Source organism: Pyrus communis, chromosome 17, assembly GCF_041283825.1.
Source record: "Pyrus communis isolate YQ-2024b chromosome 17, ASM4128382v1, whole genome shotgun sequence".
Lineage (NCBI taxonomy): Eukaryota > Viridiplantae > Streptophyta > Magnoliopsida > Rosales > Rosaceae > Pyrus > Pyrus communis.
This window is the reverse complement of record NC_142581.1, coordinates 3,463,437-3,489,110: the sequence shown is the minus strand read 5'-3', so window position 1 is coordinate 3,489,110 and position 25,674 is coordinate 3,463,437. Positions and strand designations below refer to the sequence as shown.

The window sequence follows — 25,674 nt, the reverse complement described above, 5'->3', positions numbered from 1 at the left end:
ACATGATTATTTATTTTTGAATTTGATATAAAAGGTACAAACATTCATTTAAGTTTTTTATTTAAATTGGTTTTTGAGATTGATATAGATTTAAAATTAATAATAGTATTTCAAGATTATTCACCGTCAATTATTTATATCTTTCAATTTAAACGAGATTTTTCATAGAATAATCAAAATAATTGACAATGGATAATTTAATAAATTATTTCTATTGATTTTAAATTTTAAAGACAAAAATAAAAAGTTCTGATAATCTTAAAAATTATTTTAGTTGAAAAACTTAAATAATATATTTTTAATTTTTTTAATCTCAATTTTTAATATTAAATTCTTCGTCAGATGATAATACATCTTCGATTAGACCAAATTATGAGAGAACGAGACTCGTCAAAGACATGATCATTTTTTTAATTATATTAAATTTTGCTTTTTCAACATTTTCTAGATTCTCTCCACCTTCCATGCTTTTTGGGTGCAATTACATATATATTCAGAAACTACTTTAAAAGATGGAGACAACTGGGTTCACTGAAGCAACAACCTAACAGTTTCCGAAAGTGGCCGATCCCATAGAATCATTCGATCTGCCTCCGAGTGTGTTATCCACGCGAGTGATCGTGTTCCGCCACGTAATCAACCGTGACGTTTGATGTCTGACGTGGTCGTGTGTCTGTTCCACTTGCGTTGAAAGGAGCGTGGCTCCATTGTCATTTGCTTCAGACTTAACAAATATGAGAGAGAAATTTGAAAAGTGCAGTTTTTTGTATTAAATTTTTATTTGCATTTTTCCACACAATTTAAAATTTTGATTGCTTTTTTGGATTTTGCTTTTGTTTTTTTGTTTTTTTGGTCCAAATCTGATTGGTCAACTGGAAGACTCAAGACTCAAATTCTTTTGGAAATTTAATTTTAATTTCATCCTTAATATTCAAATATATTTGCATTTTGATTTTTTTTTTTTGTGCACAATATTACTACAAATTGACATATTAAATACCATGCTGGTCAACAAATCACAATGTTACATCTACTAATTTAGTCATTAATTCAAATTATGTCACATCCTGATCCGGGACCCCACCACATATTAGGCTCGACTCCACCGTAGCATGATATTATCCGTTTTGGGCCCCGACCACGCCCTCACGATTTTGTGTTTGGGCACTCACACGAGAACTTCCCAGTGAGTCACCCATCCTGAGATTGCTCTTGCACAAACTCGCTTAACTTCAGAACTCCGAAGCTAGTGAGCTCCCAAAAGGCCTCATACTAAATGAAGGTGGGAATGTATATATAAGGCTTAGAGGATCCACTCCCCTAAGCGATGTGGGATGTTACAAATTACCATCCTCGTTAGGGCTGGGTTTGGTTCAAAACAGTTCAGTATTTTACCAAACCCGAAATTTCAGTTCGGTTCAATTTTTTTGGTTTTTTTGGATTTCAGTCTTTTTTTTATTCGGTTTTTTCTGGTTCTGTTTCGGACCGATTTGGTTTTTTTTTTCTTTTCTTTTTTGCTTTTTTTTTTCCTTCAATAGCAACAACCAAAAAAAAAAATCCTTAAAAAACAAAACTTCCAATGGAATCAAAGACAATGACAATAAAGGAAAAACACTAATTAGTCCAAATTTCCAATAAATGCAATGAGAAATGGAGCACCCAAACTCCACAGGAAAAGCATTAATTAGTCCATAAACTAATAGAAACAAGCAACAGACAGCTAAAGGTGAGTAAAGGCTGAATGAAAACTTACAGCAGACACCCAATGGGGTTTGGTCTAGTGGATAAAAGCAGGCTAGGCCACAAGTTGGGCGGTTCTTCTGTGTACCATCCTTAGGGAGGTCAGGGGTTCGATCATCCACTCGTAAAAAGACCTCTTGAGGAGAGTTTTCCGTAAAAACAGCGACCCGACTCGGAGTGGTAGCCCACTACTACCCTTTTTTTTACCAAAAAAAAACTTACAACAGATGAAAAAAAAGTGTGCCAATATTCAGCACATTGGCATCCAAACCAGAAGCAATGCCTTTAGCTACCCAAGAAACCAGTTTTGACGATCCAAGCATCTTTAGAATGGTCAGGTATAGCATATTGAGTGCCCAAATCACTTATAAATCAACGAGACCAGAATCATAGATTTGTCCTGTAATACACCTTCTGACCAATTGATATTCAGCCTTCACAAAGTTAAGATAACCCATAAGAAGAGAGTTCCAAAAATGAACATATGGGATCAAATGGGCACTACGAATAAAATACAGCATGTGTTTTAACAAAAACTAGAAAGAAAACATACCGGATAATGCTAAACATCACAAATTCCATAAAAAAATTGCAGTTACATTTAAAGTTATTACAGAGTACAAACATTGAAATAAAATGAGAAAACTTACCCCAAATCCAAAAATCAACTTATCAGTGCCAAACACACTACTCAGAAAACTTACCCCAAAAACCTTGTACATACAAGCTTTTGTAGCAGCAAAAAGAGCCACAAGACTACAGAACATGGCATAACCCGTAGCTCATGCATACCCAAAATATATAAATAAATAACAGGACACTCCATAGAGTAAACTTCGAAATTCGAATGGGATGGGATTTTACACCATATAAGACTTCGGTTCTTTCTCGCCATTAGACCATCTCCAATGGTTGGGCTAAAAGTTAAATATTTTAGCCTGGAAAATTTAGTTTTTTACCCAGAAATAGTTTTTCTGCTCTAACCGTTCTAGCCTAAAATTTTAGCCGGGGATTATTAAAGAATGAACTTAGGCTATTTTTTTTGTTAAATTAAATTTTTTTTTAAAAAAAAAATAAATATGTAGACTATCGTAAATTAATTTTATAAACATTTTAATCTAAAAAAAAATTAAATTCCGATAAATATTAGGTGGAGTCCATTCTGATTTCTGGGCTAAATTTTGGGGGGAATTTGGCATTGGTTTAGCGTTTAGCATTTAGCATTTAGCCCAAATTTTCCCCTTGGGTTGGAGTGGGTTTGGGGAAAAATTTTGGGAGGTAATTTGGCTTTTAGCCCACCATTGGAGTTGGTCTTAGGCGAGTAATACACATACACACACAACTAACCACACAATCGTTGGCCCGGGAATCGGATCATAGCTCCGTATTAAATATATGCATCAAAATCTAAAGAAACAATGAATAAGAAATTGGCAAGCTGGGAAGCAAGTTGACCTCTACCAGCCTATTGAGAATAACAAAGGCGAACGACATGGCCTTTTCGGGATAGAATCTACACAAAATCTCATCACCAAAGCAGAAAAATAAGCTCAAAATGCAGCAAAATTGAATAAAACTCCAATCTTTAAGCACATCCATGAATCATAAACCAAATATCCAAATACAAGCAAATCCATGAACGATTCATCACAAAAAGAATTCTAAAAATACGTCTCATGCATGTTACGTTATGTTTGGGTGGTGAGCAAATGCGAGAGAAGTGAGAGTGTGAGACTAACCTTTTGCTATCAAGACTCGAAACAGCAAGAAGAATCTGACGGTGAGTTGCGAGAAATTGAGAGTGAGAAGGGTCACGCCATTGCAGGTCGCCTGGGATTCAAGATCGAGAGATACAAAGAGTGATTGAAGTTGAAGATCGAGAGAGAGAAAGAGAGAGAAAGAGGATGAGGCTTAGGCTACGTGAAGGCCTCGGGGTTATTGGCTTTTGGGGGGGGGGGGGTAAAACGACACCGTTTCTAGAATAGGATTATTAATTAATAAATAACTACAAAACAATGTCGTTTGAAGAACTTCGGTTCGGTTCGGTTTGGTTTTTTCGGCTTTGGTTCGGTTTTCAGTTTTTTCCAACCCACCCATAATCCTCGTGGCAATCAAATTTTATGTACTCATTTTGTGTGTGGTCTTTATGTGGCCTCTATTATTGATTGATACATGTTAACTTTACGACAACAAAGTTAAAAGAGTTAAGTATTCACACGTGTCAATGAATGATAGAAGTCACATAGTAACCACATACAAAATGAGTGCAGAAAATTTCATCTCATCATCATGAGTTCTTAACCATAGAACTTGTGGAAACGTAGAACTCAGTTTAACCATTTATCCAATCGGTCATTTTAAAAGAGGAGACGTTATAACTTTAATTTATAAATTAGGAGAACAAAATAATTTGAATGAATGATTATGGTCATGAATTTCTTTTTAATATTCTCGCAGATTTAAACATTACAATTAGGCTATACTAAAGTTCTCCTTTGAAAAATAAGAATCATACTTTATTATTTTTAGATTGTTTTTTGATAATTGAATACGCAGGACCACGCTTGGCATGACAATTTGCATTGTTCATTAAGTAAATAGGGTGAGATCTATAATAAGATTCATACTTCTTATTAGTCAACACTTGTCAATTATCTACATGGCTGTTACATACGTAAGCGACTGATACTAGCATTCTTGAACACAATTGACAAAGCAAAGATACAAACACAAACTCTAATATCCGACGACCACAAAAGGATTTCACCGGACCTTCCGACGACCCATAAGCCCAAGGACCTTCTCCCTGGGCCTCACTAAGAACAAACCCTCCTCCAACAGCCCGCCGAAGAACAACGGCCGGTCCAAGAACGTGCCCGCCACTTCCAGAGTGGTCGATCACGTTTCCTTGATCAACATGAGGGATGGCCGGTTGAGTATGATGCCCGACGATCCCAATGGCCCAGTACCAGAATGACCGTCCTTTCGAATATGTGGACCCCGTCGAGCTTTTCGGTTACAAGGAGTAGGCAGCCCTTTTCAGGCTCGTGGATTGCGTGAGCCCATTTGTCACCAACGGTGATGGGCTTAGGTTGATCCACCAGAGTGTCAAGATCAAGTGAGGAAGTTGAAGTGGGGTCTTTTGGCCTTGATTTCTCTGCAACTACCAGTCTTGCTCTGAATGATCGCCAATCTGCATCAATGGAAGGTTTGTGATCACCGTTGGATGGCGTTGATGACTCCCCGCGGCTACCTATCATTCGACAGAAACCCCGTTAGAATATGCAAGAAGAGCATGGGATTTTTCCCTGCTTGAAACAAAAAGGCAATGCAACAACTTACATGTTATTGAAGATGGAATCCCAACTCTTTTGGATTGAAATTGAGTGAAATTTCTGTTGGAAGAAGTAACAGTGTTGGTGAAGGGATTTGAGGCAAGAAAACAAGCTTCCATTGATGAACTTTTGACGGTCGATCAAAGCTTCACATATGGCAAGAAAAAAAGAGCAGATCATACACTCATATATAAGCTAATAATATATGTAAAGACTGAATGAGTGAGAATAAATGTGCACCCTCTTCACTCTCTTCCATAGTACTAAGTGACTTATCTCTTCACTTTGTTTATTTCCTTATCTCCTCTTATCTCTAGTCCTTATCTACTCTCTTCTATGATAGTTTTCTCTCTATTCTCTCTCTTCACTCTTTTCCGTCTTTCTTTCATCCCTTCTCTCCATCTTTCTCTCTCATAAATCCTCACAAAAACGAAAAATTAAAAATTATAGCAGAACTTGCATCAATACTAGCAGAACTTGCATCTCCATCTTTCTTTCATCCCTTCTCTACCATTGCCGAATATTTTCAAGTGTCTATTTTGCAAACAAAATAAACATCAATACTAGCAGAACTTGCGTTTCCTATCCGAAATCGAAATCGCCCAACCAAATGAAACAGCAACATATTTCTTCACCAATCAGTGATAGCTTCTCAGCAAGTCCCAAGTGGTTATTGAAACCCTATGAGTTTGCCACCGGAAACTCATACAGGAAATAAGACACTGGGATGAGTCTAGCAGCTCTCAAAACTTAATATAGAATAGTGATCACTATATCAAGTTTTCATTTCATTTAATTTTGTTCATTTCTCCCTCCTTCCTCCCACAATCTCCTCTCATCCCTCTCCCTTATTTATTTTTCTCATATATTTTCTATCTCTAACACAAGAAATATATCGGAAAAGTAAATTAAGTTAATTACCAACACTTTTCACGAAAATTAGGATTTCATTGACTAAATCTTCTTTCTCACATATTACCACTTCGCACTTAACTAATCATAAGCAGAGTTCAATATAGTCCAACTCACCAAAAAAAAAAAAAAAAAAAAAAAAAAAAAAAAAAGGGAAAAAATAATGAGTAAAAATATATAATACCCCAAACCTAAACCTAAACCGTGGTAGAAGTTAGGAAGCTCATCAGTTTGTTCTTCTAGTTTCATTGCGAAACGTCGAATGATCATGTTCAGACGCTCTTTCAATTTTCCAAATGTATGAACAATTGATGTAATTGCACTTTTATACAATGTTTTGAGGTATTCGCTAGCGTACTCAGCTACAATGTTCACAAGCCAAACAACCTTGAAGAATAGGGCGACTAGCCCTAAACCTAGCACAAAGATCACCACTTCTAAAATCACGACAAGAGTTCCAAAGAGAAGGCTAATCTTATTGATGATTGATTCTGCCAAATCCAAATTAGGGCGAGCTTGAACATGGAATATTTTGGAGTCAATTAGTGATCCGCCATAAGCAATTAGCGCAATGATAAGCGACACAATAGTTGAGTAGTTTGTGTCAAACATGGACTCATTTTTTATTCCCTGCTTTAGTTGGATGAAGATGCCTAGCATGGTGATGAGGGAAGAGATATTTTTATGTAATACATTTGTAGAACGTTCTTGACTTGTGTTGCTATACATGGTTAATGAGAAAATTAAATGGAATTACATTAATGAATTGTCCATAATATCTAATTTAATCTTAATTAATAAGAAAATGTTAAGGAGACTACATTTATGTACCATCTGACGTGCTAAGTGATGTGTACATGTCACATCAATTAATAAATTTATCTCATTGGATGTTGATTGTAAGCATCACATGCTACTAAATATGTGATTTCTTATTCTAACTAATAACAAGAATGAGAACGTATGATATATCTAGAAATCAATCAAGCCAATATATCCTCTAAAATGAACTAATTGAGAACTATGATGTATCTATACATTAATCAAGTCAATATATCATTCAAAATCAACTAATTGTGAACATATGATATATCTATAGATTAATCAAGCCAATATATCATTTGAAATCAACTAATCAAATAGGTAAATTAGTTACACCTAAATACTTTCTTGTTTATTATTCACCAAAAATTTACAATATACACACATAGAAACCTTACAAGAAAAACTATAAACACAAAATATTTCTTCCTAATAAAGGACTCCTACTATCTATTCTTAAGGACTCTCAAGTTAACAGTAACAGGGTACCTAGATAGTTGCTATTTTCTTCAATTCCTAGACTTTTGAAGAGCTGAGTTCTTTATAGATTAATTTCTAATTAATCAGTTTTAATTTCAACACAACTTCGTTTATAAGTTTATATACAAGGTAAGTGTTGTTTTGGATGCCTACTCGTCCCATGGCCTCTTCCACATTGAGTTGTATTTTCGTAACTCGGTGTTCTCATGATGTGGCAAATGATTTGTACTAATGTAGTACAAAAATGTAGTCTTCTAACATATTTTCCAAATAAAAAGGCAAAAAAAAAAAAAAAAAGCAAGCAAAGTATACAGTTACCCTTCCTGTTTCGGACGTAGAGGGACGCTAACAACAATGTCTGGGCCACAATCCATCTGATGCATAGAGGAATACAAAAACAAAATTCAGATCGAAAACTCATCATACCTTCACAACCACACAGACGCAAGAGCCCTGATTTTTGTTTTTTTTTTTTTTCCTTTTCTATATTTCCAGCAAAAGAGAACTTGGGGACGAAGGATATGGCCAATTGCGGCCGTCAACTTAAGATGGCGATCAGATATTCCAGTAACAATGGTATAACTCAAGTTTAACCAAAGTTTTTGTGACCTCCATTGCACTGATTTGTATGCAGAGAGCTCTTCCCTTCTTGTTCTAATGTTCTTGTCCTTGTTAAGTAAACTTGCCAAATGATTTTTGCCTCAAATTCTCGGATGGTGTGGGGAGCGGCTTCTACAGGTGCGGCTTACAGTCGAATTAAACCTTGGTTTAGTTAGAATTAAGGCCTCGGTTAAATAAGAATTTAACCTTGGTTGAATTAATGAGCAACAGGGCGGTGGCGCCCGCTGACTCTGCTGAGTCGAAAAAATTGTTTCCTTGGGGTAGACTACGTAGGATGATGGACCCTGTGGTTGGGCAGAATAACAAGATTAACCCGTCCAACCAGAATATGACATGATTCCCTCATTTGGACCAATTGCAATGCAGCCATATAGTCCAGAAACCTCTGATTTTATTTGTGTTTAAAAAAATAAAATAAAATAAAATAAAAGTTTCAGGCTATTTGTCAAATTTATGACATGGTGGTTCTTGATTTAATTTTTTATTTTATTTCTTGTTTGTTTTTTGTTACAAACGACAATATTATGTTATACTAGTATACCAAATTGGAGAGGAATAATGTGAATTCCAGATGTAATAGATTGAAGACGAATGTCCTCGTTATTAGGTCAATATTAATGTTTCTACATGTTAAAGAATCAATACTAATTTTTGTAACTATGTTTTTACACTACAAGGTCAATATTAATGTTTGCATGCATTATGCAAATGGCGAAAGGTGCATTTTTCTAGTCCTTCAAGTACTATAAAAATTGAGAATTGATGAGAAGGTGTGTGTTACAGAATATCAGCAAATGTTGTGGCCGGAAACAAATTTATTTGATGAATACACCCCAAAAGTTAAAATCATAAACTGCTTCAGAGACTTACCAATGGGTTTCTCACAACGTCAATGGCAGCCGCCTCTCCTTTAACCATGCATGGTGCCCTCATCCAAGGGAATGTATGCCGTTTCTTTGCATGGGTCAAACAAGTTGTACTTGTCACTCTTGCTGAAAATGTTTTGCAAACCACCAACATATATACACAGCTGCGAGAAGAGGAGTAATTCCAAGGCTTGCATTGGAGGTGTAATCTTCGCAGCAACTTTCCTCCATCCATACTTTTCTAATATAACTTGACTGAGCAACATCATTGTGAACATTGCTATAATGCTTTTCCGGTGACAACTGAGAGTCGCTCATATAAGAACATATTTGGCCTTGATCTGCTGAGCAAGGATTTGCAGTATAGAATCGAAACGACGTTATTTTTCCAAGCTAAATTCTTTAATTTGGCTTTGATCATCTAAACTAAGAATTGAAACTCATAGGACAATGATCAAGCAAACACAGAATAAGTGAAGTTCGTGTATGTAACGAAGAGTGTATGTATGAGAAAATATGTGATGTACTGATGTATATTAAGACAAATTATAATCAAAGAAGCAGATATGAAGTGTACTCAGTATGTAATGTGTATTCAACAATACTTGGAGTGTGAATAAAACAACCTTTTCTTTTTCTTTTTCTTATTTTTTTTTTGTCAGAACCCTTTTTGTTTTTGGTTGGAGGGATTTGAGTGTGAGGTGGGGAAACAGGGTGAGAGGGTTTTATGAACACATGTAAGCAATTGGGCACCAGTTTTGCACTCATGAACATGTCAATATATCCAAGAGAGAACAGAAAAGTGTCCCCTAATATAGAAATAGTGGACCCCCTACATTTAGAATTAAACAAAACTAGTAAGAGTCCGCACGATGTTGTGGGATTGAAAACCATATGGAAATTTTGTGTATAGCACTATTTACATACAAAAATACTTGATCTTGTTGGAGCCTTTGGAGTAAGAGTTGTGTCTGATATTTCCTTTGCTGCAACATCACTTATATAAATGTAAGAGAGGAAAATAAAGGTCTTACTAAAGATTGAGTAGTGTGGAACTTCAAACAATGAAAAACTATGAACTTGATACGAATAAATTTGAGATAAAGATATACATACAGTATTTTGGGACACGTGAAAATGATTTCGGAATTGTTTGAAGTTGCTTTGGTTTTCGGAGAGATGATAAGGGCACGGTCGAAATTTAAGTCAAAATCTGATACATTTTCTATGGAGTGTTTGTGTCATCACTAAGGTGTAAAACAGAGGACAATTGAAGGCATTAATAAACACTTAAAATGCAGAGATTAAAATTAAGGGCATTAGATAGATGTAAAATACGCTCGCATTTATACGTAAGTAATAATACCAACTTGCTTTGAAATTTGGATCAACTTTATGGTTTTCCTGCATAATTTCAACGATCGGATTCCAGTGATGATGAGGGGTATCGATTTGACGCCTCCGAAGTGATCGCATTTCACAGTGGGCCCCACTCTCAAATTATCCTCACACTAATTGTGGGATGCTTTTGTGTAATTTCCTCGTATTGCATTAAGCCCCCTCTTAACCTTGAATTTTAGCTCCGGATGCATAGATAATGTGGTTTGCTTGAACCTTGAAATTTGGGCCAATTCTCTGGTTACCATGCTCAGTTTCATGATTAATGTAGTAATGTTATGTTCGATTCTTGTCAAAGGTAAATTTAAATAACATTATTATGATCAGCCAAATGTGAAGTTGTTTACTCTCTTATTCTCTTAGTCTAGATAACATCGTTTGTTTAAAAATAAATTACAAGCAAATTTGGTGCTTATGATCTCAATGTCATTTTTTTGTGACTCAATTAATCTTTTTTTATATTAAAATGTTACATTCCAATACGAAAGAAGATCCTTCAATTATCTCCATATTTTGTGTAATTTCTTCATATTGCATTAAGCCCCCATCTTAACCTTGAGTTTTAGCTCCGGGTGCATAGATAATTAGATATTGTGATTTGTTTCAACTTTGAAATTTGGGTCAACTTTTTGGTTGTCACACGTAATTTCAACCATTGGTTCCTTATTAACGTTGCTGACGAACATCGGTACCTTAGTAACCCTACAAATGGGACCCACCCACTACCACTTACAGGGAATAGGATTCTCTTCTCCGAGATCAGGATCCTTTTAACCTACTTACATGGACTGTTGGATTTTAATCTAACGGTTAAAATTATTATAACTTTTAAATAGGCTCCTTATTTGTAACCGTTGATTTAAAATCCAATGACACGTGTTGTTGGATTAAAAGGATCTTGATCTCCTGCTTAGGAGAGGATCCGATTCCCACGTACAGAGTTACAGGTACGTACCCACTTTTGGCTCTGTGATGAGTATATTTTATATTATATATTTTACCCTATTCTTAGTATATTTTGGTTAATAATTTGGAAGAATTTTGATACTTTGAATTATATTTCCAATATAGGATTTTCGACTTCCTCTGGAGCAAAACATGGCCAAATGGACGAATTTTGGAGTAATTCCAATTGGAGGACTTTCGTGAGTCACTTAGCTTGATCGTATCAAAATATCAGTTTTTTTTACCAAGCGATGATTTTCTGGTAATAAAATAAAAGAGCCATGCGCAGTGCTGGAATAGTGACGTGTTGGGCTTGAATTGCGTTTTTGGAGCCCAAGATGACCTCGGATGGGTTTGTGGCCTTCTGGAGATGTGTTCCGAATGTTCTTATCTTTAAAACAAGCTATCTTGGGCCGGATTTGGAGGAGATTTGAGGCTAAAACGTGGCTGAACAGTTTCTGTACAGTTTTTCCTGGGTTAATTAGGAATTTACTTTCTATTTTATTTTATTATTATTTAGTTTCTTAGTGGGAATAAAATACTTTAGGGTTAGGGTTTGTGTGTAGCTTTTGGGAGATATTAAAAGGCTTGGCCGTTCTCATTAGGGAGTTTTTTCTTTTATGCAACTTTTGGAGAGAAGATTTTGGGAAAAGTTTAGAGATTTTCAGATTTTATTCTACAAGGTGTTTTCATTCTTTTTCTATTTCAATAAAGACTATGATTTTTAGTATGAATATGCATAACTAATTCTTTTTGCTAGGGCGAGGCCATGATCCTTAGCAAGAATATGTAGTCTCTTTTTACTTTGCTTATGAATTTATGCATGCAGGTTTTGGAATGTTAATCACTGTGTTTTAAACTATCTATTTGTCTTAGTGATTCGCGACCATCAGGATATTTGGAAAAGTTATTTGATGCAATTTTGGCGGAGGATTGTCCCTAAAATTGACTAAAGCTTCTTGTGGTTAATATGTGTAACCTCTTAGGATGGACGACACGTTTTAAGGGTTATATGGTTTTTTAAAAAGGTTTTCATAAAACTTAATGAGTCTTGCATGTTCACATTCGATCTGAACACCACGGACGGGTTGCATGTTAGATATACGTTCTATGTTGGAGGTTCCAAGTAGGATATACTCTAGGAAAACCTAACTTTCAAAACATACATGTATGGTTCATAAGTAATTTAGAAAAGCTACATAGGATTGTTAGGGTGACGGCGGAACCCTAGTACTTTCTCTCTTTGAATCCTAAAAATTGTTCCCCTTATCTTTCTTTAAAGTTGTGGTTTTTAAGTAATCTTTTTAATTAAATTCGTTTTTCTTAGTTTAGGTCATTAAATCACCTCTTTCAAAAGAAAAACTTTGTTTTAATTAATTAGTTGAGAATTGATTTTGCTTTGATCTCTTTAAATTAATCCTTGTGGAGAACGACCTTGCTTGAGTCAATTATACTACAATAACCTTGTTTCTCTTGCAAGTATTTTAGATGTTTTTAACCCTTTTACGCAGGTGGTAAAAATCATATCATTCTGAATCTTCCAATATAATGGAAAATGTATCCTCAGGTATCATTGACAACACTAAATCCTATCTATTGATAGAAAGATCTTTGTCAAATACCTTTTTTTAGGAATTCCTCGTATCCAAGGCAGCTTACCACAAGCACCCCACCCCATACGACTAGTTGGGAGGGCTGTTTGATAGTGACTTCCTGTACCCACTTTTGGCTCTGAATCTTCCAATATAATGGAAAATGTATCCTCAGATATCATTGGCAACACTAGGGCTGTTTGATAGTGACTTCCTGTACCCACTTTTGGCTCTGAATCTTATCTATTGATAGAAAGATCTACGTCAAATACCTTTTTTTAGGAATTCCTCATATACCACAAGCACCCCCACCCCATACGACTAGTTGGGGGGGGGGGGCTATTTGATAGTGACTTCTTTCGTTTGGTAGGGCGACAACTCTGAATCATCCAATATAATGGAAAATGTGTCATTGGCGGTCCGAAGCAATATTTTAGGTTCCTGTCAGAAGGTAATCATCGTAACCCTGTCAGAAATTATATATACACGCTAACCAGAGCCTATTTCTGGCTTTGTACAACACTGAGAGTATCATGATTCAAGCAGCTGGCAACCGACCTGCAGTGACTGCGAGCAGTAGCACCCCTTCATCTTTATCATCTCGCCATGCGTAAGTACATCCTCTATATCTAGCTTCTTAGCTGCTCTAACATACGTTAAACTACTACTGCATCTTGTCACATGAACAAGTGTTTTTGCAATCACACCTCTTCATGTTGTTTTAGAAAGTAGCCTTTGTGGCCATGAACTTTCCAATGACATTGGATCTGCGACTATTTAGATTTCAAAATTACTTATATCCACTCTATCAGAGTTATACTTGCAATTAACATATTTGTCACGTATAAATTTTAAGATTAGAATAATTCACTTTTTAATCATTATATAATAATTATCTTTATAAAAATATTAATTAAATCGAAAATCTTAAAATGATGCATATAAATGATTAAAAACAAAGAAAAACTAATGCAAAGTTCTCAAAAACTTTAGTTTTTAATTAAAATGACAAAATAAATGTGTAAGTAAATAGTACTAGAAGTGACTTTTCAAGGTAAAAATATCATTAACGTTAAAAATGAACTGTACCGAGAGTGTTTCATTAAGATTCCCCAAAAACAATCCCCCGTTTTTATTTTTTATTTTTTTTAGAAATGGTCTTTAAATAATAATTAAAAAATGAACAATTTTAATTATAAAATTCGTGGTAAAAATAGGTTCTCATGAGATAGATTAAGATGATGCACCTTATGGAGTTGATGAAAGTATTGTCCTTTAGATTAAACTCCACATATTAGATGTGTGGTAGAGTACGTAGGTGCAACCAGAGCTTTCACTTTGTCACCGCATCGAGCTTAGAATTTTGTCTAAGACGGCTTGAAATGGGATTACATAATATTTCCAACAAAAGAAAATGTAGAACTATAAAAAATAAGTACAATTTTTTATCTTTGGCAAAAAATATGTAGAAAGTTCCAAACTTTGAGTATTTGATTTGTTGAATCAATGTTATTTAGACGTAAAATATTAACACACTGTAAATAGCTTTTCGATCGAATAGTATGACTTACCTCTATTTTTTGTACAAGTGAGGTCATCATTAATCCACGCTGCATGCATGCTTTTAATTATAGAAAAGCTAATGAAAAAAACTTAAAAACCTTGAGTTTTAACAAAAATGACAAAATAAATGGTAAAGTGAATAGTATCATGATTGACTTTTTAGTGTAAAAATGTGGTTTTTCGTTAAAGTAAACAGTACCAGAAACTTTTCGTTAAAATTCCCTTTAATTATTGGTTGTTCCTATTCTTTAAACAAAAATGTTATTCTATCATTTATTTGTACCTATTTGTATCATCTATCTGGTAGAGATATGATCCACATGCGTTGTCAAATCCTACTTTTATTAGGGAGATAATATAAATGATGGTATAAATAGATGATAAGTATAACATTTACTCTAAAATTATATGTTAGAGTCTCACATTGAAAATATGAGAGATTTCAATTCTAAATCACTTAAGCCTTTTATGATAAAATTTAAAACCTGGTAATAGGTGCTTAAATTTGGACCGTATTGATGATGCTTGTGGTTAAACATGATACGCCTAAAACGTTTATCACTATAGACCTAGAAGAAAAATGCTTATAACCCAATATAATTTTCTAACCATATATTTATAATATAGCACAAGTGAGGCTGGGGAACATTATCGTCAAGGTTCTTCAAAGGCATTGCACAAGCGTATTATCTTTGCCATCCCCACGCTAGCCGGGTTTATCCAGCTTAGGTACGGAGCTGGAGCTGCAGTGTATCTGTTGTCCACGGAATACGGCGTGTTAGTGGCTTTGATTGTTGCTATTGTGGTTTATATCAGTTCATGGGCACTGGCAGTCAAGATATTCCCAGCTCGTGAAAATCTAGATTTGTCTGAGTTCATGGATAAGATTAGCCTTTCGTCTGGAACACTTGCCATAACCTTAGAATTGTTGATCATCGTTCCAGCTTTGGGGTGGTTCGCCATCGCAGCATGGAGCATTTGCCTTGTGATTGCAGTAACAAAGTCGTACCATGAAATTGCAGATGTTTTGAAAAGTTTGTATCAGAGAGCACTTGAACAGCTTCTTCAGGTGTTTGACAAACTGAAAGAGTTGTTCATGAATATTGGTGCAAGTACAGGAGTTGTTGCATTCGGAACGTTTGACAAACTGAAAGAGTTCTTCATGAATATTGGTGCAAGTGCAGAAGTTATTGCATCCGGAATGTTTGACAAATTGAAAGAGTTGGTTATGGGATCCGATCAGCCGAATGGTGCAAGTGCTAGTGCAGGAGATGATGAAATAACATCCGTACGAGTCTAGGAGCTACCGTCGAAAAATTTCCATGTAGGGACCCACTCCTTAATAAAAATAATAAATAGGAAGTGGTCGTGAAACGTGGAAGACAAAATACTTTCCCTGTATTAATTATCTCATCAGACTTTTCTTTCGTCAAATTTCTGTTTTTGGATTTGGACCTCCAGGTCCAGGAGGGGCCAAACCCTAATATGTTTGTTTTTTTCTTTTGTACATGGTGTGTTGGTTGACATGGTTGGTGGAAATTTTCTGGTAAACGTGGACAGATCCATTTTTATTGTTTCATTTTGAATAAATTGTAGCAATAATTTCTCAACTTTAATCAGAATTTCTCAAAATGAATTTTATCAACGGACTATAATCAATATGAAATCTAACATCAAGTTTATTTTAAATTTCAATCTTTTTAAAGAATTAAAATTTAAAAAACCCCATATTTATATACCTCTGAATATTTATCCCGCTGCGGGAATAGGAAGTAGGATTACCACCCTCTATGATATTTATACCGCTGCAGGTATAGGAAGTAGGATTACCACCCTCTATGATATTTATACCGCTGCAGGTATAGGAAGTAGGATTTTGGTAGAATAAACTTCTCCGAAACAGCATTCGGCCTTAGTCGATCGTGGGCCCAGCATCATGTCTCGTTTCTTTATAAAAAGAGGTATTAAGGCAAATCATTCCTAACAATGTCTCGAATCATACAAAATTGAAAAAAATTAGAATTCCAAGCCTTGAGAAGAGGCTTCAATAGTTTAAGCTTTGCTTGCAAAACATACATACATCCAAACGTGGAAAGAAGTTGAAAAAATCTGGGTGGTCCAACCAAACACGTTGAAACCAAAAAGGTGTGGAAAATTGAGCAACGTACTATTGAAAAGAGACTAAAAGTGGATTATGGTCCGAAGGCAAATCATTCCTTACAATTTCTCGAATCTTATCTCCTCCTCATTCATCTTCCTATTGTTTAATGGAAGAATTATATGGATCCCTCACCTTTTGTCTAAACTGACATGTCTCAATCTCGATATCTCCCGAACATCAGGATAGGTACGTGCTGGCCGACGCCCGATGACGACGAAAGCCATCTATTGAATGCAAATGTTGAGAATAAGGAATAAATAAGACTTACAAATTTAAATATAATGAATATGCATTTAAGGAACGTGTTCAGAACACATGTCTAATCTAGAACACTAAAAAAATTAATATAAAATTGAATGAACCAAGAATGGTCCTACACCGAGAGAACTCGATGATGCCGATGCGGAAGTGCCTTGACGCCGGGATCGTACGCCTCGAATCTAAATCTTGAGGGGGCACAAAACAAACATGAGTGGACCAAGTTTATATATATATATGTATATAATACTGAAACAGTTATCAACATACTAACCCCTAAAGTTTTACGAAAACTCATAGTATAATATGTAATAGGTTTTCCAAAAACCCTAACATGCCATAAAACCTTTCATGAAACATATGTCGTATATAGTGTGCTAACTAGTGGTATCAATATCGCCCAAAGGCATATAGAACTCTTCTTCAGAACACTTCTTTCACAAGTATTAATCGCCCACAGGCTTTTACAGCACCTAACAAGAAGGTCAATATAAGTATCAATCGCCCGAATGCTCCTACAACACCTAACCCGAAAGTCAATATAAGTATCATCGCCCAAAGGCAGAACAGTAACCACTAGATACACACAAAACCATTGAATATAATCTTTCCAAACATAGGTACATATATCTAAAAAACATCTTCATTGTATAAAGTCATCCATCATCTATATTATAAAGAAGTGAGTAAAACATGTTCAAAATAGTATATCGTCATCCATCAAATATCCTACAAGAACATGGGTTCGATAGAAAATATGGTATTTCAAATACGCTCAGTATAGCATGATAATCAATTTCTCATAAAACGTTTTATAAAACGTAATCATTAAATCATGTTTTTCATGTATGCATTTCTACTATTAAGACATGCAATTTAGAAAGGGTCCACTTATAGATATTTCATTGTTGAAAAGCCACGTAAACTAACGAAGATGGAAACGCCACAAAGCTTGCCCCTAAGCATACAAAGGGTCCAATTAATAAAACTCTTTTCAAACGATTGAATTTTGGAAAACGAACGTCAAAAATGGATAGGGTCCCGGGTAAATTTCGAAAAAGCCAACACGAGACTATTCCCTATGAAGTGTTTGGGCCAGTTAGGGTTTAGGGTTTAGTAAAGACTTGGGCTAGGGTTAAATGGGTTAAAAGGTTATAGGGTTGGGATACCCAAAAGGGCTAGGTTCTAAAGGTCCAATTCGGCTGGGCTGGGTCAAAGACTAGTGGGCTAGCTTCCATGGCCCAATGGCCTGGGGTCATTTGGGTTCTAAAGGGCTTCGGTTAAATAACCGGGCCTAAGGCCTAGTTTGGGTTCTCAAGGGGGCATTTGTTTCACCTTCTTAAGTGGGACTGGACTAGCTAGGATTATTGTTCTTTGTTTGGTATACTTGGGGACTAACTTAAATGAGACTAGCCCGGACTCGTGTGGACTCCGGGCCTCGTTAGATCGTCCAAATTAGTCCGGCGTTGAACCATAAGATTGCTAAGAATGCCTTCCTCACAACGTTGTCTCCTTCACCGTTCCTCATCTCTCTGTCTCTCCCTCTCCCTCTCCCTCTTTCTCTCTCTCTCTGCTCTCGCGTGTTCTCTCCACTGCTCTTGTTCTCTCACTAATACTTTTGTCATTACACTATCTCCTCACCCTGAACCCAGATCAGGTCATCTCCCTCTCTTTCCTCGTCCTGCTCGATGCCGAGCCGATTTGCACGACCCAACCCAGATCACGTCCTCTCCTGCTTTCTCCTCGTCCTGCTCGAATCAGAGTGTCGTTGTTGGGTATACAAGGAACACAGCTGCGATTTCGATTTCAATTGAAATTGAATTTTTGATTGTTTGTGTTTTGGGAGCTTTATCGATTCAAATGGAAGAGAAAGATGTGGTTGCAAGTAGTGGAATTTGGATGGAGAGCTTTATTAATTGAAATGAAGGAAAAGCTGTGATTGGAATCTATGGAGTTTGGACGGAAAAAATGAGAGGGAAAAGAGGTTTCAGGATTGTTATATAACAGGAAAAAGAAATAGAAAAAGAAAAAAAATAATTTATTTTATTATTTTTATTATCCTACTTCTTAGTCTGACACTGCACCAAACACTTCATTAAGTTAATCCTACTTAGTCTAGTCTAAGCCAGTCCAGCTTAGTCCCTGAAGTTAGTCCAGTCTGAGATAGTGCGGTACAACAAACGCCCCATAAGGGTTTTAGGATGCGTTCAAAAGGGGTAAAGGATTGGGCTACCCAAAAGGGATGGTTTTTGGCCCACCTGTTTCATGGGTCGCCGAAACCAGAGAGGAAGAAAGTCGGAATCCGGTCGGGGAATTCCCTAGCTCCACTTGGCTTCTTTTTCCATCCAAAACTCATAATATAAATGCCAAAATAAAGCTACGAGGATGGAGATTCGAGTCATACCACTTAAACTCACGGTCGCGGTTGAGAGGTGATCGGAAAAGCCTTTGCAAGTCACGGCACCTCGTCAGAAAACTAGGAATACCTTCCCCGAGTGTTTCTTCGTGGTTTTGTCGTCCAAGAACACAAACATACGATTAGAAATGTATCATGGGAACCAAAGGGAGAGATTTAAAGGGTTTTCGAAGCTCATCTACATCGAAGTAAGTCAGGGAGAAAGTGAACAGTGGACTCCGTCATTGTTGAGCTTTAAGGTCCTCAGTCCGAGGTTATGATAGCATGGTCAAAGTGGTGGTGAGTGGTTGTAGTGAAAGGGGGGACGTGGGGAAGAGTGAAGAGCCAGAAGGAGAAGTTTGCGAGGGAGAAAGCTCGGGGGATGTGAGAAGGTGAAAGCTGAAATAAAGAGAAGTGATCCGAGAGATTTGGGGAAGGTGAAACTGCCACGTGGCAGGTAGGGAAGAGGGGAACCGGGTACACAAATCAGGGGGTGGGCCCCTGGGTTCATTAATTAAGATCCAAAAACAATTTTTAAATAAAAACCCAAAACTTAGTAAAATTACAAACTAAATTTGGGGAGAGGTTTTACAATCTACCCCCCTTAAATAAAATTTCATCCCCGAAATTTGAAATAACTTCTACTACACTGAAAAACTCGAAAATAGGAAGAAGAAAAGAAAAAAAAAAAATATATATATACACACACACACACATAGTGAAGAAATAACTTAACTAATCAGTAACGTCTTCCGTAGATGGGTCTACTTGTCCACTTGCTTAATGAACCAAACGAATAAGCTATTGATATCATAGTCTGCAGCCGCAATATCGACAACACATTGTTGTCTGGATAAACAAGTAGTAATTTCCCGAGAGTGCACAATTTCTCATATCGTAAAATTTGATCCTCCGAAAACAAGTTCGCAAAACTCTTATATCAACCTATGTTGCCTATAGGAACTCTTGTACCATGTCGTAAAAAGTGTAATACCCAAACCCACTGCAGATTTTGTTCCTTGCATCTCCTCCTTAAAGATTGCTCAAGTTCTGGATCAAATGGAATCAATTTTTGTGCTGCTGATCTAGTTTTGACCATGCACAGATTGTTGTAATCTGCAGTACTGCTGTAATATGTAAAAATAAAATAAAAACGAAATTAAATTATTTTTTTTATGTGTATAGACAGCAATAACTAACTGTAAATCTGATTAGAATGAATTATTTTAAATAATCCCCGGCAGCGGCGCCAATTTCTTGATAGAGATTTTACCACACACGCAAACGGGTTAAAAACTCTTATATTACTTGCAAGAATGACAAGGTTGTTGTAGTATAAAATGGTTCTTGCAAGGTCGTTCTCCACAGGAATTATTAAATAATTCAAAACAAACTAAATTCTAATTAATTATTGTAAAGCAGAAAGTTGAGATGATTGGTTTTATAACCTACTTAAATTAAAACGAATTTAATTAATAAAAATAAACTAATCTGCAATATTAAAGATGAAAGGAAAAGAAAACTGTTTTGGAAAAATCAAATTAAGAAAGCACTAGGGTTCCACCATCACCTAGTAATCTTATGTATTTTTACCAATTACTTATGATTTACACATGCCACTTTGAAGGTTAGATTTTCCTAATTTATATTCTACTTAGAACCTCCAACATAGAACGTATATCTAACATGCAACCCGTCCGGACGTTCGGATCAAATCTAAACATGAGAGACTCATTATGTTTTATGAAAACCCTTTGAAAAACCATGCAACCCTTAAGACGTGGTGTTCATCTTAAGTGAAATTACAATTATTAATCACAAGAAAGCAGCGTTAATTTCAGGAAACCTTCCGACCAAAATTACATTAAATTACTTTTCTAAAGATCCTAATGGTGATCAGGCATTAAGACAATTAGATAGTTTTAATCACGATGATCAATAATTCAAAGTATGCATGCAATCAATCACAAGCAATTAAATAAAAATTACATATTCATGCTAAGGCTCAAGGCTTCGCCCTAGCAAAAGGAATTGGTTACGAATATTCATAATTGAAATCATAGAAAATATTATTAAGAATAAAAGGAATGAAAACACCTTAAAGTAGAAAATCTCCAAGAACCCTAGCCAAGTTCTCTGTCTCCTCAGGTAGCATAAAAGAAAGCATCCCCCAAAACCTAGAACCGGCCAAAGCCTTTTAATATCTCTCTAAAAACCAGCGCACAAACCCTAACAATCAAGTATTTTATTCCCACTAAGAAACTAAATAATAATAAAATAAAATAGAAAATAAAGTCCTAATTAAACTAGGAAAAACTGCACAAAAACTGTTCAGCCATGTTTTAACCTCAAATCTCCTCCAAATCCAGCCTAAGATAGCTTGTTTTAAAGATAAGAACGTCCTGAACACATCTCCAGAAGGCCATGAACCCATCCGAGGTCATCTTGGGCTCCAAAACGCAAGTTAAGCCCAAAACGTCACTATTCCAGTAATGCGCATTGCTCCTTTATTTTATTGCCAGAAAATCATCGCTTGGTAGAAAAATCTGATATTTTGATACGATCAAGCCAGGTGACTCACCACATCCTCCAATTGGAATTACTCCAAAATTCATCCATTTGGCCATGTTTTGCTCCAGAAGAAGTTGAAAATCCTATATTAGAAATACAATTTAAAGTATAAAAATTCTTCCAAATTATTAACCAAAATATACTAATAATAGGGTAAAATATATAATATAAAATATACTCATCACTAATCAACAAATCACAACGTTACATCTACTAAGTTAGTCATTAATTCAAATTACCATCCTCGTTAGGGTTGAGTTTGGTTCAAAACGGTTCAGTTTTTTCTAGTCTTGTTTCAGACCGGTTTGGTTTTTTTTTCCTTCAATAACAAAAAAAAAAAAAAAAAAAAAAAATTCCTTAGAAAACAAAACTTCCAATGGAATCAAAGACAATGACAATAGAGCAAAAAAATTAATTAGTCCAAATTTCCAATAAATGCAATGAGAAATGGAGCACCCAAACTCTACAGGAAAAGCGTTAGTTAGTCCATAAACTAACAGAAACAAGCAACAAACAGCTAAAGGTGAGTAAAGGCTGAATGAAAACTTACAACAGGGGAAAAAAGAGCGTGCCAATACTCAGCACATTGGCATCTTTAGAACGGTTGGGTGTAGAGCATATTGAGTGCCCAGATCACTTGTAAAATCAAGAGGACCAAAATCATAGATGTGTCCAGTAATACACCTTCTGATCAATCGATGTTCAGCCTCCAGAATCAAGAATCTGCAGTTACATTTAAAGTTATTACAGAGTACGAACATTGAAATAAAATTAGAAAACTTACCCCAAATCCAGAAATCAACTTCTGAGTGCCAAATACAAAGTCGGGTATCCACTACTTACAAAACTTACCCCAAAAACCTTGTACATACAAGCTTTTATACCAGCAAAAAGAGCCACAAAGACTACAGAACATGGCTTAACCCTTAGCTCATGCATACCCAAAATATATAAATAAATAACAGGACACTCCATAGAGTAAACTTTGAAATTCGAATGGGATGGGATTTTACACCATATAAGACTTCAGTTCTTCCTCGCCATTAGGCGAGTAATACACATACACACATAACTAACCACAAGTCATTGGCCCGGAAATCAGATCATAGCTCAGTATTAAATATATGCATCAAAATCTAAAGAAGCAATGAATAAGAAATTGGCAAGCTGGGAAGCAAGCTGACCTCAACCAGCCCATTGAGAATAACAAAGGCGAACGATATGGCCTTTTCGGGATAGAATCTACACAAAATTTCATCACTAAAGCAGAAAAATAAGCTCGAAATGCAACGAAATTGAATAAAACTCCAATCTTTAAACCCATCCATGAATCATAAACCAAATATCCAAACACAAGCAAATCCATGAACGATTCAACACAAAAAGAATTCTAAAAATACGTCTCATGCATGTTACGTTCTGTTTGGGTGGTGAGCAAATGCGAGAGAAGTGAGAGTGTGAGACTAACCTTTTGCTGTTGAGACTCGAAACGGTAAGAAGAATCTGACGGCGAGTTGTGAGAAATTGAAAGTGAGAAGGGTCGCGCCGTTGCAGGTTGCCTGGGATTCAAGACCGAGCAAGACAGAGTTTGAGAGAGACTGAGAGTGATTGAAGTTGAAGACCGAAAGAGAGAGAGAGAGAAGGCTCAAGTTGCACGAAGGCCTCAGGGTTACTGGCTTTGGGGGGTTAAAACAACACCGTTTCTAGAATAGGATTATTAACTAATAAATAACTACAAAACAACGTCGTTTGAAGAACTTCGGTTTGATTTGGTTCAATATATTTGGTTCGGTTTTCGGTATGGTTTTCTTTGGTTTTTTGTTTTTTCCAACCCAACCCTAATCTTGTGGCAATCAAATTTTATGTACTCATTTTGTGTGTGGTCTTTCTGTGACCTCTATTATTGATTGATACGTGTTAACTTTACGACAACAAAGTTAAGAGAGTTAAGTATTCACATGTGTCAATGAATGATAGAAGTCACATAGTAACACATACAAAATGAGTGTAGAAAATTCCATCTCATAATCATGAGTTCTTATCCATAGAACTTGTGGAAACGTAGAACTCAGTTTAACCATTTATCCAATTGGTTATTTTTAAAGAGGAGTTGACGTTATTACCTTAATTTATAAATTAGGAGAACGAAATAATTTGAATGAATGATTATGGTCATGAGTTTCTTTTTAATATTCTTGCAGATGTAAATAGGGTGACATCTGTAATAAGATTCATACTTATTAATCAACACTTGTCAATTATGTACATGACTGTTACATACGTGAACGACTGATACTAGCATTTTTGAACACGAACGACAAATCGAAAATACAACACAAACTCTGGTATCCGACGACCGCAAACAGATTTCACCGAACCTTCCGACGGCCCATAAGCCCAAGGACCTTCTCCCAAAGCCCAACACTTCCCACACTCCTCAAATCAATCACACTTGGGCTACAAGCTGCCACAGTCCAATAACCAGATCTTATTTCATCCTTCAACTGCTCCTTCTCCCACCCACAATACCCATCAAAGAACCTGAACTCCCCAAGCCCAACCATATTCCTCTTCACCATCTCAGCCGCACACCCCACACTTTCCTTTGTCCCATAGTACAACCCCTTCATCACCTCATCAAAAACTCCACTCCTCCCAACTACATCATCACCCCCTTTGGGCCTCACCAAGAACAACCCCTCTTCCAACGGCCCGCCGAAGAACAACGGCCGGTCCGAGAACGTGCCCGCCACGTCCAGAGCGGTCGACCGCGTTTCCTTGATCGACATGAGGGAAGGCCGGTTGAGTATGATGCCCGACGGTCCCAATGGCCCAGTGGACAACACCAGAATGACTGTCCGTTCAAATATGTGGACCCCGTCGAGCTTTTCGGTTGCAAGGAGTAGGCATCCCTTCTCAGGCTCGTGGATTTCGTGAGCCCATTTGTCACCAACGGTAACGGGCTTAGGTTGATCCACCACAGTGTCAAGATCAAGTGAGGAAGTTGAGGTGGGCTCTTTTGACCTTGATTTCTCTGCAGCTACCAGTCTTGCTCTGAATGATCGCCAATCTGCATCAATGGATGGTTTGTGATCATCGTTGGACGGCGTTGATGACTCCCCACGGCTACCTATCATTCGACAGAAACCCCGTTAGAATATGCAAGAAGAGCATGGAATTTTTCCCTGCTTGAAACTAAAAGGCAATAGAACAACTTACATGTTATTGAAGATGGAATCCCAACTCTTTTGGATTGAAGTTGAGTGAAATTTCTGTTGGGAGAAGTAACAGTTTTGATGAAGGAATTTGAGGCAAGAAAACAAGCTTCCATTGATGAACTTTTGACGGTAGATCAAAGCTTCACAGATGGCAAGAAAAAAAGAGCAGATCATGCACTGATATATAAGCTAATAATATATGCAAAGACTGAGAGAGTGAGAATAAATGTGCACCACATGGTGGTGTTTAATCCAAATCCCAATCCATGTTGGATGTTACTTCCTAATTTGCAAGCTTTCAAAGTATGGGCCAGTGGATATGACTTTACACATGGCACAAAAGGACAGGGACCTCCTCCTCTGTGGGTAAGGGGCTTTTCTCATCAATCAAACCAATCTGGGTGACGTGTCAAACTTGTACCCAGTTGTTTGTTGGGCACTTGCTCACCAAACTTTGAAGCACAATAACTTGTTAGATGTAATGGAGGAGTTATTTGACGGATGTCACTGTGTTAGTATTCTAAATTAGTAACATACTATCATGTTAAAAAGTTAAAACACATGGCAATTGTTTTTAAGATAAGTTTTTCTTCTGTGAATGAAATAGCTTACAACACAGTAGTTCGATGTACAATTGTTTTTAAGATAACATATTTCATTAAGAAATTCAAGGTTGAGTTACAACTTACAGCATATCAGCAAGAGCGATCCTTTCTCGTCCCTTTTCCGGCTATTTGATCGCGATATTATTTCCTAAATTTGAAATTGATGGCAGAGCGGTGGCAAGCAGTGATATG

The 25,674-nt window shown here is 36.4% G+C and overlaps 1 protein-coding gene and 1 pseudogene across 2 annotated transcripts; both read right to left on the bottom strand.

Moving 5' to 3' along the window:
• Positions 1-4,304: 4,304 nt before the first annotated feature.
• Positions 4,305-5,348, bottom strand: LOC137709255 (uncharacterized; annotated as a pseudogene). Its single transcript, XR_015958820.1, has 2 exons — positions 5,083-5,348; positions 4,305-4,993 (listed from the first exon to the last, which is right to left on the bottom strand). The product of XR_015958820.1 is annotated as an uncharacterized LOC137709255 (transcript).
• An 18,531-nt stretch (positions 5,349-23,879) lies between these two features.
• LOC137708423 (PPR containing protein (DUF179)) lies at positions 23,880-25,189 on the bottom strand. Its single transcript, XM_068447501.2, has 2 exons — positions 24,879-25,189; positions 23,880-24,789 (listed from the first exon to the last, which is right to left on the bottom strand). Exons 1-2 carry the CDS (start codon positions 24,988-24,990, stop codon positions 24,029-24,031), a joined length of 873 nt encoding a protein of 290 aa, XP_068303602.2. The 5' UTR covers positions 24,991-25,189; the 3' UTR covers positions 23,880-24,028.
• Positions 25,190-25,674: the final 485 nt, after the last annotated feature.

Excerpts from the sequence above, each read along its gene's own strand:
- LOC137708423 (XM_068447501.2), bottom strand. The coding sequence starts at position 24,990 with ATGGAAGCTTGTTTTCTTGCCTCAAATTCCTTCATCAAAACTGTTACT. Across the intron at positions 24,790-24,878 it reads GATTCCATCTTCAATAACAT|GTAGCCGTGGGGAGTCATCA; the intron begins GTAAGTTGTTCT and ends GTCGAATGATAG.